This window comes from Puntigrus tetrazona, chromosome 9 (assembly GCF_018831695.1).
Source record: "Puntigrus tetrazona isolate hp1 chromosome 9, ASM1883169v1, whole genome shotgun sequence".
Classification (NCBI taxonomy): domain Eukaryota; kingdom Metazoa; phylum Chordata; class Actinopteri; order Cypriniformes; family Cyprinidae; genus Puntigrus; species Puntigrus tetrazona.
Genome location: NC_056707.1, coordinates 24611001 through 24625436, shown reverse-complemented (window position 1 = coordinate 24625436; position 14436 = coordinate 24611001). Strand labels below are relative to the sequence as shown.

At 36.3% G+C, this 14436-nt stretch overlaps 1 protein-coding gene across 1 annotated transcript in view; it reads left to right on the top strand.

Annotated features, from left to right (window-relative positions):
* The window catches only part of lrp2a (low density lipoprotein receptor-related protein 2a), a 95306-nt gene that overhangs the window by 41731 nt on the left and 39139 nt on the right, over positions 1–14436 (top strand). Inside the window, 14 exon segments of the mRNA XM_043248836.1 lie at positions 228–439; positions 529–713; positions 795–1023; positions 2170–2347; positions 3123–3257; positions 5952–6118; positions 6202–6345; positions 7193–7302; positions 7540–7717; positions 8499–8511; positions 8514–8711; positions 10233–10472; positions 11649–11837; positions 13132–14052. Of these exon segments, the coding sequence (XP_043104771.1) occupies positions 228–439; positions 529–713; positions 795–1023; positions 2170–2347; positions 3123–3257; positions 5952–6118; positions 6202–6345; positions 7193–7302; positions 7540–7717; positions 8499–8511; positions 8514–8711; positions 10233–10472; positions 11649–11837; positions 13132–14052 (3099 nt within the window).

Genomic DNA, 14436 nt, shown 5'->3' with positions numbered 1-14436 from the left:
TATTTTTTTGAATAAATGCTATTCTTTTGAATTCTGTGTATGGGCCCCTATTCAGCATGTTAGAACGATTGCAGAAGGACAATATGACACTGAACACATCATTTCATCACAGGAATATATTACATTTAAAAAATATTAAAATGAAAATAAAAAACGATATATAAAAAGTTATTGAAAATTGCAATAGTACTTGACATTATTTTATGCTCTCTTTCTGAACCTGACAGGATCTCGAGAGGCCTTGCTCTTAGTGGCCAGTCGGAATCAGATTGTGTCAGACGATATCCTCGCACAGCCGAACGTTATCCGCTCTCTAGTTCGTGATGGCCGTAATATCGTGGCAGTGGATTTCGACTCCGTCACGGATCGTATTTACTGGTCTGACACCACCCAGGACAGAATATGGAGCGCTCACAAAAATGGGACTGACCGGACCGTGGTGAGTGTCAAAAACCCCGCTCCAGCATCTTTACAGTCGACGTGAACATCATTAAACCCTAAAAAAAAATCGTTTGTCTTCTTGGGCAGATCTTTGACAGCGGCGTGACTGTTACTGAGAGCCTCGCCGTCGACTGGGTTGGCAGAAACCTTTACTGGACGGACTATATTTTGGAGACCGTAGAGGTGTCCAAACTGGACGGGTCTCACAGAACAGTGCTGATTAGTGAAAACGTGACCAATCCAAGGGGTCTGGTCGTGGACCCTAGAAACAAGTGAGATCAGCAACCAAATAGCATGACAATGAATTGAAATGATCAGAAGTTGAAAACGAAATCCGTTTTTATGTATTCCAGCACACATCTGATGTTTTGGACGGACTGGGGCAGAAATCCTCGTATCGAGAGAGCCAGCATGGATGGGAAATTAAGGACCACAATCATCAGCAGCAAACTTTATTGGCCCAATGGCTTAACCATCGACTACCCCAACAACCTGCTTTACTTTGCAGACGCTTACTTAGACTTTATCGACTACTGTGATTACGATGGAAAGAACCGGAAACAAGTGTTGGCCAGTGATTTGGTGAGACCTTATTTACTCATTTATGTTTATGAATATCACACAGGTGATAGTGTAGCATTGCAGAATGCAAAAATAGTGCTCTTTCTCAGAGTTTTTGTCTTGTTCGCCCGGTGTAACCGTTTTAAAATCAGGAAAATTCTAATATAAGAAGTCTTGTTTTCTGAAACATGTATCAGAATTGAGTTTTTGCTGTGAATCTGAACAATTGTGTGTTATAAAGTCAGATTTGCATGATTGTGAACAAAAGCCACAACTGAAAAGAGAAGCCTTTATTACACAATTGTGAGTTTATACTGCAGATTTCTGACTTTATTTCTCAGAATTGCGATTGCATTTCTGATATTATGACTGCAAAAAAAAGGCAGAATTACGAAATGTAGAGTTGCAGATGTCTCACAAAATTCTCATTTGTGAGATAAAATGTCTGAATTGTGATAAAAACTGTGATAAAAAGTCGCACTTACCTTTTTTCAGCGGCAGAAATGGGCTTTTTAAAAATTTTGATTTTGCCGAAAACAAGATAAAATATCTGCTAGTGGAATAAGAGAATAAGACTTGATTTTTATTTTTCTACTTTATTTTATACATTTTTTTTATCATAAACTCTGTTTTTTTTTGCATCAAAAGTAAATGTTTATATGACATTTTTGATATTTGTACTGAAAAACAGGACAAAAATAACAAGGAAGAAAATCTTTATTCGCAGTCTAAGCAATATGACACTGTTTCAAATATTGAATATTTGGGATTTGAGCTCTGAAGTTGTGTATATAGTGGCAAGACGTTGTCTGAAATGTAGTTGCAAGTATGTGAACACAGATGCACAAAGCAAATAAAAAATGTATAATGCATTTTATTTTTATGGAAAGTTTGATCAAGCAAAAAGCACAGCTTGTAAAATAATAGTTTTAATTGGTCTGCAGATGCCATTTTTTACAAAATGCTAAAGTGGGCTTGCGATGCGTTTGAATGGTGTTTTTAGTTTAAATGCATGCAAAATAAGCTCTAGTTTGTAATGCAACGCATCTGTATTTGCATACTTGCGTAAAATGTATTTAAAGCCTAAGTGTGTTTAAAAAATATGATTGCTTTTTTTCACAATTACTGTGTGAATAAATAAAACACCTCTTGTTTTTCAATGAAAAGGTACTGCAACATCCCCACGCAATTACCATTTTTGAGGATTTTGTCTATTGGACCGACAGATACGTCAACCGCGTGATCCGGGCCAACAAATGGCACGGTCAGAACCAGACGGTGATGCTGTATAATCTGCCCCAGCCCATGGGTCTGGTGGCACTTCATCCGGCCCGACAGCCTGCAGGTACAGCACTGATCACAAAACCTAAATATACAGCCAACGAGCAGGAGAAGTGTGTTAATGTTAGGATTAAATACAGCTAATTTGACAACAACAAAAGCATTTCTGGAAGTCACTATGATGAGAATCAGGTTTGAAAAGCTTGCACTGATCGCGCTCTTGTAGTATACTTCAAATCTCAAAAATATATTTTTATTATATATATATATATATATATATATATATATATATATATATATATATATATATATATATATTTCATATATATATATATATATATATATATATATATATATTATATATATATATATTTATTTATTTATTATATATATATTTGTAGATTAGATTTATAGGTTATGTTAATAATATAAAAGTCCACTTTTGTGACTGTTACCTACGCACTTTTAAAATGTAGTCATGTTACATCTTTCGTTATATACGTTATTACACATTTTTTGAACTTTTTTAATGCTAAATAAAAGTATACATTTTCTTTACAATGGTTTAGTAAAATCAGTTTATTTACGTATATAGCGCATTTCACAAAACATGTCATTTCAAACAGACCTGTTAGCGGTAAATACAGTTTATAATGTTTGGTCGTTTACAATGATTACAATATAAGGATGATATTTCACCCTTTTGTATGTCAGTCCAAGAACAACACCTTTTAGAATAACATGCACCAATGAATTGTATCAATAAAACCAGAAACCCGTTATAAAAAGGAAAACAGGGGCGATACTGATTTCACGTGTTGATGTGTTTTTTTCTGTAGGTTATAACCCCTGTGACCCCCGTTCGAGCCCCTGCACTCACATCTGTCTCCTGTCAGCCGTCGCTCCCAGGTTCTACTCCTGTGCCTGTCCGTCTGGATGGACCCTCGCCGCTGACCAGTTCACTTGCGCTAGAGGTACGAGAAACGAGAATATTTGTGGCCGAGGCAGATTTCTGGAGAGCAGAGTGTCTCATTGTGAAGGGACCGTTCACACAGAAATGACAGCATGCCATTATAAAATTACGACATTCAAGTTAAAGTTAGTTCAGCTTTTAAAAAAGTCCAAAAACCTTTGGGTTTTTTTGCTTTACAGTGCAAATATATACATTTTCTTAATCCAAGATGCATTCACATGAGATTCATAATGACGCAATATATTAAAGTCTTTTTTCTGAAGTTGAGGCAAGAAATATAATCTTGTTTTCCCTTTTGAGTTAGAGGAGAAGTTTACTTCTAGAACAGATTTACAGATAATGTACTTACCCCCTTGTCATCCAAGATGTCCATGTCTTTAATGGACTTCTGTGGTGCCCTGACATTGAACTTCCAAAATGCAGTTTAAATGCAGCATCATATAATCCCGGCAGAGGAAGAAGGGTTATTTAAAAAAAATAAAAATTAAATGCTTTTTAACCTCAAATGCTCCTTTTGCCTGGCTCTGCGTGAACTGTTTTTTCTGGTTAGAGACAGTTAGGGGAGGTCTAAAAACTCCCATCTTGTTTTCTCCTCCCATCGCTGCAGAAGTGTGAACATGCAAAGAAGGTCAAACGTCCTTTAAAAAAATGGGAAAATCACAATGTAGGGCGATTTAAGATGATTTTAAAATTGGAGCGGAAAGGAGATGGGAGTTTGTAGACCTACCCTAACTGTCTTTAACCAGAAAAAAATAATTCACGTAGAGCTAGATGAGAAGAGCAGTATAGAAATTAATTTTCCTTCTAGAAAATAACTGATTGTTTTGTTCGCTAGATACGACCCTTCTTTTTAGGTTATTAATTAGCATCACATCAAATTTTCCTAATGAATTGAACCTGTAAGAATTGTTAATTTTTTGTTGGTCATTGACCCAAAGCCAACAGAAAAATCTTATTGGGTTTTTGTTGAGGGAAAGAGGATGATGCTTACCATTGTATCTAAAAGGGCTTTAACGGACAAGATATGCAATGAGTTTAACAGTTTATTCCCGTTTGTGGCTGTTTTCATGAATAATGCATGTGTCTATGTCTTTAAATCTGGCCTCCGTCCATTTAATCTACTTCACAGTGAACGAATGAAGCGGTCTTCTGTTAAAATTGGATATAGATTTCACGGGAATGGAAACTTGTCAACAGCAACCCATTTTCGATTTACTTAGTAAGCTTCTTTGCAGAGGCAAACATTTGCTATCATAAAAGGCCTTAGCTCAGCTGACGGTAACGGATGAAAGCGCGCAAGAGGCCTTTAGTCTTAAGAAGCCCTTACATTCTCTTAGGGCAAACTCTCAACCTCGCTCAGGTTTCAGCTTTTGTTAGCGCTGTCAAGTGCATTCTTCCGTGAGAGTTTAACAATTAATCTAGGCAAACGGTGATTGAATGGGCTGTTTATCGCAATCAACTGCGCTGACACAGCAATGTTTACTCTGCAAGACCTTTTTCACCAGTAGCTCATATCTGCGAGATGATACCTAATTCTGGGAAACTGTGCTGTCCGTTGGGAAAAATAAGTGCGCTTAATTATATCAAGTAGGTGCTTGCAAATCTTAAATGTACATTTTATAAAACGAATTTGCAGATAATGCAGAAAATATAGCTGAAAAAAAGGATACTTAAAATGCTACTTAAAAAAAGTATGTAAATATTTTTAAATCAAGGTGAATTTACTTGAGAAGCAAAATGACAGATTTTCTGAAAAGAAAAATGGGTTAAGAAAAATTTATTTTAAAATGATTTTTCTAACACCACTGACAGATATTTTTATTATATTTTTTATTGTTTTAAGCATAATATATATATATATATATATATAATTTTTTTAGAATACAAGGCTTAATAGCATTGGAAGAGATCGGCTTCTTTTATGTTTCTTTGTAAAATTGAAAAAAAAAACTGTTAAAAAGTGCTGTAAATTTATCTATAGTGTGTTTTTCTACATCATGTTTAATGTTGATGAATTTGAAATGTACTAAATTGCTTCATCACCATTACGAATGTGTGATTACAAATATATTTAAAACAAGCTTTCATAGAATATGAAAACTAAGTTATAAAGTATATTTTAGTTTATAATATAATTACTTGCCAATGCACTTAAACCACATTTCAGTGTAAATTTCAAACTAATTTTAAATGACAAATATAAACATGCATTTAAGTCATGCTAATGTGAGGCAAATAAGCGATCTTAAGTTGTGACTAACTACGTTTAATATGAATTTTAACTATAACTCATTTACTTCACCAAATGATTTCTATTATTTCAGAGTTCTTACAATCTTTAATATATACATGTCTACGCTTACAACAGCAAAACAACCAAAACCCACATCAACACTGCCCAAACAAATAAATACAGTACTCAATATTATCTCATTTCCGTGTTTTATCTCAGTTCCTTGTCAACAGCTCTCCGTCAATTATTCCTTCCTCCAGATATTTTCTTAATAAGTGCTTTTATAAAAGTATGCTAAAGTGCACTTCTTTTTCTCAAGGATAGGCATGCGTGAGCTTGCTTATAAGAAATAACTGAATTATTTCACCTGAGATAATTGTTTGGTTAAAAGTAAGATGTGTCACACCGCTGAAAAGCCCATTTTTATAAACACCATATGCATTATGGCTGATGGCTTTACAGTTGAGGACCCGTTCCTGGTGGTGGTGAGAGACAGCATCATTTACGGCATCCCGCTCAATCCAAACGACAAAAGCAATGACGCCATGGTGCCGGTCGCCGGGCTGCTGAACGGATATGATGTTGACTTTGATGATGCTGAGCAGACGATCTATTGGGTGGAACATCCGGTAAATCACAATCGGAGTTAAAAGGTGGTTTTGAGCAAACATTTGGATTTCGTCTATTAATTGCATCTTATTTACCTGCACAGGGGGAGATTCATCGAGTAAAGTCAGATGGTACCAACAGAACTGAGTTCGCACCAGCAGCCATCCTGGGCTCTCCGGTCGGACTAGCTCTGGACTGGATGTCTCAGAACCTGTACTACTCCAACCCTGCGTCGCAGTCTATAGAGGTCGGCAAGACTTTAGATCTCATTCCCCCTGCATCATAAATTGTTCTTGTCAGGGCTGAGGGTTATTTCTTAAGAAAAGTTTATGCGCACCTGTTTCGGCGACGTTGACGAAACAACTAGGTTTGAAAATGAAGTTGCTCGAACTAAAGCTGAAATAAGGACAAATAAAAAAAGTGAAAAGCACAGTATTAAAAGTTAAACTAAAATTAAGATTATATGAAAAAAAAGATAACATATGCGTGTGTGTGTGTGTGTTTTATTATGTATATATAAACACGCACCCACATACATGTATGTATTTCAGAAAAAAAATTATATTAAATAGTAAATAAATTATATATTAAATATGTTTGTTCATAATATTAATTATATAAATATAAATTAAGACATGTAAATGCATTTTCAAAATATGTAATGTGTGTGTATTTATATATACATAATAAATATTCACAGAACACACACATATATATTATGTAAATGAAAATGATTTTTGTATTCGATTAATGTGATTAATCCCTAATAATACCATATAAATAACACTGTCAGTTTTTCTCAGATAAGTGTAAACCGATGAAACAAATATCCAATATGTCAAAATATTAAACCTGGGGATTTGGCTTCATTTATGAAATATTTGATACTTGTTTTTTTGTTTGTTGTGCAGCTTGGATTATTATTTGAACCACCTGAGAAACTATTTACTCAATTAATTTTTTTTTTTTACATGGAACGTTTTTTGTTGTTGTTGTTGTTTTTACATTTTAAATATTTCACTTAGTTATGCAGTGGTGAAACCGGTAACAATAATGTTATGTCACCGTGACAAACCCAATCTGATTCGCTTCAGGTTCTCAGGCTAAAAGGAGAGATTCAGTACAGAAAGACTCTCATCACAAACAACGGCTCACCTACCGGTGCAGGAGCTCCCGTTGGCATCGCGGTGGATCCGGCACGTGGGTAAGTCCAGATAAGCAGAAGTCTGGCATTAACCCTGATCTCCGAATTCAACCAGCTCCAGCCGATTTAATGTCATCTGCCAGGAGCTCACTAAACAACAGTCAACTTAAAGCACACGATCAGCCCTTAGAATATATACCTCTATGAACTTGAAATCGCTGTATTTGTATTTCCCGTATGTTATGGTTTTGTATTAATGATGCTATTCCGTCTAGTCATGATTTGTCTTTGTTTTAGAAAGATGTACTGGACAGATCAGGGAACCGAGAGCGGGATCCCGGCAAAGGTGGCATCGGCAGATATGGACGGCTCCAACGCGGCCATCCTCTTCACCCATAATCTGGAACACGTGGAGTTCATAACCATCGACATCAGAGAGAACAAGCTCTACTGGGCCGTAACAGGGACCGGCGTGGTATGGCATTCAGAAGAAAAAAAATATATCTTATGTTCACCGGTTTATTCGGCCAAACGTTCAGTAAAACCAGCAACATTGCGAAATATTAATGCAATTTAAAATAACGAGGGTCTATGTAAATGTATTTCATAAACGGATAGTTCCGGTCCTTGATTCTGACTGGTTGAGCCGTGTTCGAAGTTTACGTATGCGTGTTGCTTGGCGACCACTTGGTTGGAAGCGTAGAGACCATACCTAGATGCCTCATTAGCGACTGTTTCTATGGGCTGCCATATTGCAGCGTTCTGACTTGACGTCATTCACCATAGCAATCAATGAATATTCGAGAGATGCCACTTGTGTGAATCTACAGTGTGGTGAATGATGTCAGGTTCACCGTTCCAACATGGCAGCTGCATCAATGGGTCATCTATATACGTCTAACAAGCTGTTATAAATTCACTGTAAACCACAGCTCCTAGGGGCTTATTGCTTTATTAAAATGTCAATTATTCTCGTGATGTAAAGCGGAATTTTCTCCAGTCTTCATTCTGTACTTCATACAGAAATCATTCTAATATGCAGATATGAAAATTAATTTTTTATTTTTTTAAAATAAATATTTAGCAACATTTTAAATGTTTTTACACACTTTTTATTATTATTTATTTTTGCATCCACCTTAGAACCCATGTTGGTTGTTTCTTAGTTTATAGCCATTTTGTGCAATATCTCCAGCAAAGTTATATATATTTAACAAGAAAGGTCAAATTCTGCAACGGTTTCTTTCCTGTTTCAGATCGAGCGCGGTGACCCGATGGATCAAACCGTATCACTATGGTGAATGGACTGTCCCATCCGTGGGGTGTAGCCGTATACGACTCCTACCTGTACTTCACGGATCGAGACTTTGAGGTGATCGAACGCGTCGATAAAGCCACGGGACTCAACCGGGTCGTAATGCGGGATAACGTGGCCGGTCTCAGAGTACTCAAAGTGCACCACAGAGACTGTGAGTATAATAAATAATAGGAAAACAAACGTTATTGCAACATAATGACTGTAAGCTTCCTTGTTGTCTGCTACCTCTATAGGCTGCTTTCTTCTGAAACCGAATGAAAGAACTCATTTAAAGTCTCTGGATAGGCAGATACACAATAAAACACAATAGCAAAATGTAATGGATTACAATATTGGTTATAATGGGTATTGCATTGGTTTTAAAGGAAAGTATAATGGTGTCTACTGGAATATGATGATTCTATTAAATCCTTCGATTAAATCGTTAAATCCTTTTGGAAAAGTGCCCAAAACACACTACAAAAAGGAATTTTTGTAATGGTTTTCCTGGAAAAAGTTTGGAAAAATTTCTGCAATGTTAGCATGTTGCTAAGCTAAGCTAACAACATGAAGTCTTGTTAGCAAAAATCCTCACATCGCGCACAAATATTTGGTAAGATTTTGAACAGATTTCAGTTTAGTTTATATCACTTTTATTGGCATCTTTTGTCCACGTAATATTATACAGAAAACAAGTAATGACAAGAAAAATTACAATAAAACAATGATAAACAATTTTTTTTAATTATAATAAAATGCTAATAAGTAAAAAATACTAAAAGGTGTACTATATAATATAAAATACACATTTATCAAGACTTTATTAATAAATAATAAAGCTTTATTCAGTGTTAGCATGTTGATAATCTAACAATATGAAATCTAATGAACATAACACATCACGCACAAATTTTGTAAAAATAGTCCATTTGAATTTTTTTCAGTGAAAAGATGCTTTATTTTTGCATGATTTTGCATGAACATACAATAATGACAAAATATTATACAGAAAGATTTTTACAGATTTAAAAATTATTTGAAAATACAGTTAACAAAACAACCACACATACATAAACACACACATATATATATATATATATATATATATATATATATATATATATATATATATACTGTAGATGTTTGATTATATTAATGAATGCAGCTGTTAGTTTCTAAGGGTATGCACTTGAAAAATTAAATTGCTTCATTTGTACCTGCTTATGTAGGCATCTCACAGTGTCATTTTTTTGTAACATTTATCTCCGAATCATTCTGCGGTTGACGTAGGGTGGTCTTTTCTGGATGTCATCGTAACCTTGATGGCCGTGTAGCAATTACCAGAGAGGCACGAATGACTTTCAATAGAATATCAGTTTACCAATTAGTTCCCCTCTGCCTCAGGGGGACACTCAGCTTTATGCAGAGAAGAATCAGTGTCCCTTTGTTCGCTGTTCAGCGCACATGTTCAGTCTCCAGGGCTGTGAACGTCGTCTATTGTATTACATAGTAAGATCTGGAAGTGCTAGCAAAGCGTACTGCCACACACTGATATACACCAGGAATGTGTATACATTACCAGAATAGATAGATATGAGCCAGTATCATGTACTCTTATGGTTATATATATATATATGCCGTATTAAATGTCTGTGTCTCATTCTCATTATCTTTGTGTCTGTCTCCCCCGTAGCCTCGGTAGGCTCGTCTAACGGCTGCAGTAATAACGTGGGGACGTGCGAGCAGTTGTGTCTGCCTCGACCCGGCGGCCTTTTCAGCTGCGCCTGTGCGACCGGCTTCAAACTCAGCGCTGATAACAGAACCTGTTCTCCATACCAGTCCTACGTGGTGATCTCTATGCTCACTGCTATCAAGGGCTTCAGTCTGGAGGGAGCAGATCACTCCGAGTCTATGGTGCCTGTTGCAGGCAGAGGTGGGCTTTAGTAGCACTGGGTGAAAATAATACTATTACATAAAACATATATTTAATTAAGATAATATAATAATTAATGTGTAAAATATTTTAATTTTAATATATATATATATATATATATATATATATATATATATATATATATATATATATATATATATATATTTATATTTATATTTATTTATTTAAATGGATTTTTTTATATATATATATTATTTTTAGATTGTTTTTGTGTTTTATATTATTTTATTCTCTTTATATTCTCTTATAAACACACAAGGGTGAATAATACTTAAACTATCTTAAAATGAAAAATGGCACACACAGATAGAAATGAGTTTATTTTTGAGAAAATTATAATGTTTTTCTTTTTGCTATTATTTTATTCTTTTTATATGGATTATAAGAAATTTAAAGTTTAAGAAAAAAGTATTATATTTTTATATGCACACTTTAAACTTCATAGCCAAAGGAAAACGCAATGTTGATTTATTTTATTATTAATTTGTATATTGTCAGCATAATTTAGCAAATATGTGACCCTGGACCACAAAACCAGTCATACAGCTCCAGATTTATACATCAGAAGCTTTCCACTGATGTATGGTTTGTTAGGATAGGACAATATTTGAAAATCTTGAATAAAAAAAGTCGAAATATTGAGAAAATCACCTTTAAATGTCCTTATCAGTCCTTAGCAGTTCAGATTACTAATCAAAAATTAGGTTTTGATACATTTATGGTAGGAAAATTGTAACATATCTTCACAGTATGTGATCTTTACTTAATATCCTAATGATTTTTGGCATAAAAGAAAAATCTGTATTTTTGACCCATACAATGTATTTTTGGCTATTGCTATAAATATACCCAAGTGACATAAGACTCATTTTGGGGTCTAGGGTCACATATATAAACATTGTGCATGATGAGACATCTTCCTTTTATGGTTACACCTATTAGTTGCTTATTAGCATGCATATTACTAGAATAGTAGCCATTTATTACTAGTAATTAAGCACATACTAATGACCTTATTCTACATCTCTACTCCTAGCCAATACCTAAACTTAACAACTACGGTCATTTTTAATAGTTAACAAGTGTTACCCATTCTAAAGTGTTACCAAATCGTATTGCACTACAACACATTGTGCGTGTCTGTGTGTCCTGTAGGCCGCAATGCTCTTCATGTAGACGTGCACATGCCCTCCGGTTTTATTTACTGGTGTGACTTCAGCAGCACCGTGGCGTCTCAGAACGGAGTGCGCAGGATCAAACCGGACGGATCCGGTTTCCGCAGCATTGTCACTTCTGGAATCGGACGTAATGGCATACGGGGCATTGCTGTGGACTGGGCCGCAGGTGAGGGCAACAAATTTGGCCACCTTCTAAAACACGAAGTACTTTGCGAAGGAATCTGAAGACTAATGCCAAGATACGCTGGGCTCGTGCGGCGTTACGTGAGGAATGTTCTAGAGCAGCTTTAGAGGTCAGAATGGTGACAGCCTTACCGTAGGGACATTAACTTTAACTCACATCAGTATAAGCACAGACAGGTGGCGTTAGAGACGATTAAAGATTAACATGACAGAAAAGAGGCTCGGTTGGTTCATACCTTAGTGACCCATGACCCAAGTTGTAATTGGCATTGACCGAATCTGAGATAATAGTTGTTTTATTCTCAATATATATAAACACCGCCATTCTCTTTTACACACTGGAACTGCATTCATTTGTTTAAAATTACAGTAAATGTTATTTTAATTTGAAATGAATGTTTTTTATTTGAATATATATGATAATGTAATTTATTCCTGTAATGCAAAGCTGAATTTCAGCATCAGTACTTCAGTTCATCATTCAAATATGCAGATTTTCTGCTCGAGGAACATTTTATTATTATTATTATTCAGCTTTTTTTTTTGCCGCTTAAAATATTTGTGCGAACCATGATATGTGGTTGTTTTTTTTTTGGATTCCTTTATGAATAGATAGTTCAAAATAACAGTATTTATATGAAATAGAAATTTTTTGAAATTGTTAGGCATGTCTGTCCTGGACCATTTTAAGGATTGTAATCTATCATTAATTTATACCAAAAAACAAACAAACATACAATTTTTAGGATTCTTTGCTAAATAGAGAGCGAAGACGACATGTATTCAAAATAATTATAAATGTAAATATAAATATAAATGTAATTTACTGTCCAATTTTGATTAATTTAATGCGTTATTATTGCAAAAAAAACATTTGACCACAGAATGTTGCAATCGACCAATCAGAATGAAGTCTTCCTTTGTAATTTATGTAGTTCTTTATTTATCTGTTTATATATACTATACATCCTACTTAACTATGACTAAAATTGCTTTTGATTTTGTATGAAACAAGCAAATTTGCTTATGTATGATTGCACAAATTATTCTTTTTTTCTTGTAATTATTTTTTTTGGCTGTCCCAGACGAAAGGACAGGCATTTTGAATCAATCGTTCCGGGCTTAATGGACTAACTTGATGTGACGTCTTCAAAATACTGCTCTGAAGCACTTCTTCTATCCATCTAGTGCATGTGTACACAGAAAAAGTGTTTGGTCCTTAATCTCTCCTTTTTTTTGCAGTTTCTCTGATGTTTCTTGTCTTTGTCTTTCTACAGGAAACCTCTATTTCACCAACGCCTTCTTGACCGAGACCTACATTGAAGTGATTCGCCTCAATACCACGTTCCGTCGTGTCCTTCTAAAGACCCAAGTAGACATGCCTCGTCATATTGTGGTGGACCCCATGAGCAGATACCTCTTTTGGGCCGACTACGGGCAGACCCCTAAAATCGAGCGAGCCTTCCTAGACGGGACCAACAGGACCGTGCTGGTTTCCTCAGGCATAGTCACCCCCAGAGGCCTGGCTTTAGACCACAGAGATGGATACATCTACTGGGTGGACGATTCCCTGGACATGATCGCACGAGTCCGGCCCGAGGGGGGCGAGACGGAGGTTGTGCGCTACGGGAGCCGCTATCCGACTCCGTACGGCGTCACCGTGTTCGAGGGGAATGTGATCTGGGTGGACAGAAACCTGAAGAAAGTCTTCCAAGCCAGCAAACAGCCGGGTGCTACCGACCAGCCGCTCGTGATCCGAGACAACATCAACATGCTGCGGGACGTCACCATCTTCGACCGGAGGATGCAGCCTAGTTCGGCCCAAGAGCTCAATAACAACCCCTGCTTGGAGTCTAACGGCGGCTGCGCTCACTTCTGCTTCGCCATCCGAGGCTCTCAGACGAGGAAGTGTTCGTGCGCCTTCGGGAATCTGGCCGCGGATAGCAGCAGCTGTGTTGTATCCCGAGACGACTACCTTATTTATACCACAGAAAGCACTGTGCGCTCTCTGCGGCTGGATCCCGAGGATCATTCGCTGCCCTTTCCCGTGGTGAACGTGCCCCGGACTTCGGTAGCCCTTGATTTCGACCGGTTGGACGGCAGGATCTATTTCACCCAGAGCTCGGGAGCGGGCCAGAGCAAGATTAGCTTCATTACTTTGGCTTCGCCTACCTCTCCTGCGACGGAGGTGGCCTCAGGTGAGCAGCTTATTTAAACTCCTAATGCACCCTGACACTGCAGGTTTAGCTAGAAATGGAAAGTTCATTAAGGCAGTCTTCGAATGTTGGCTTGACAGAGTATCTCGCACGACATTTACAGTGGTTAGTTTGCAGACCCGAGGTCATTTAGGACTTTGACACGTAAGCAAATTTGCTCTTGTGTTAAGCAATGTAAAAAAGGAAGAAAGCATGAGAGTAGTTGTTTGCTTCTCAAAATTGTTCATGTTTGTTTTAGAGATTAGAAATTAGAGATTCTTATTTTATGACAAAAATCATTAGGATATTTTGTACATATTCTACTGTAAATAAATTTAAACTTAATTTTTGGTTAGTAATATGCATTGCTAAGAACTTAATTTGGAC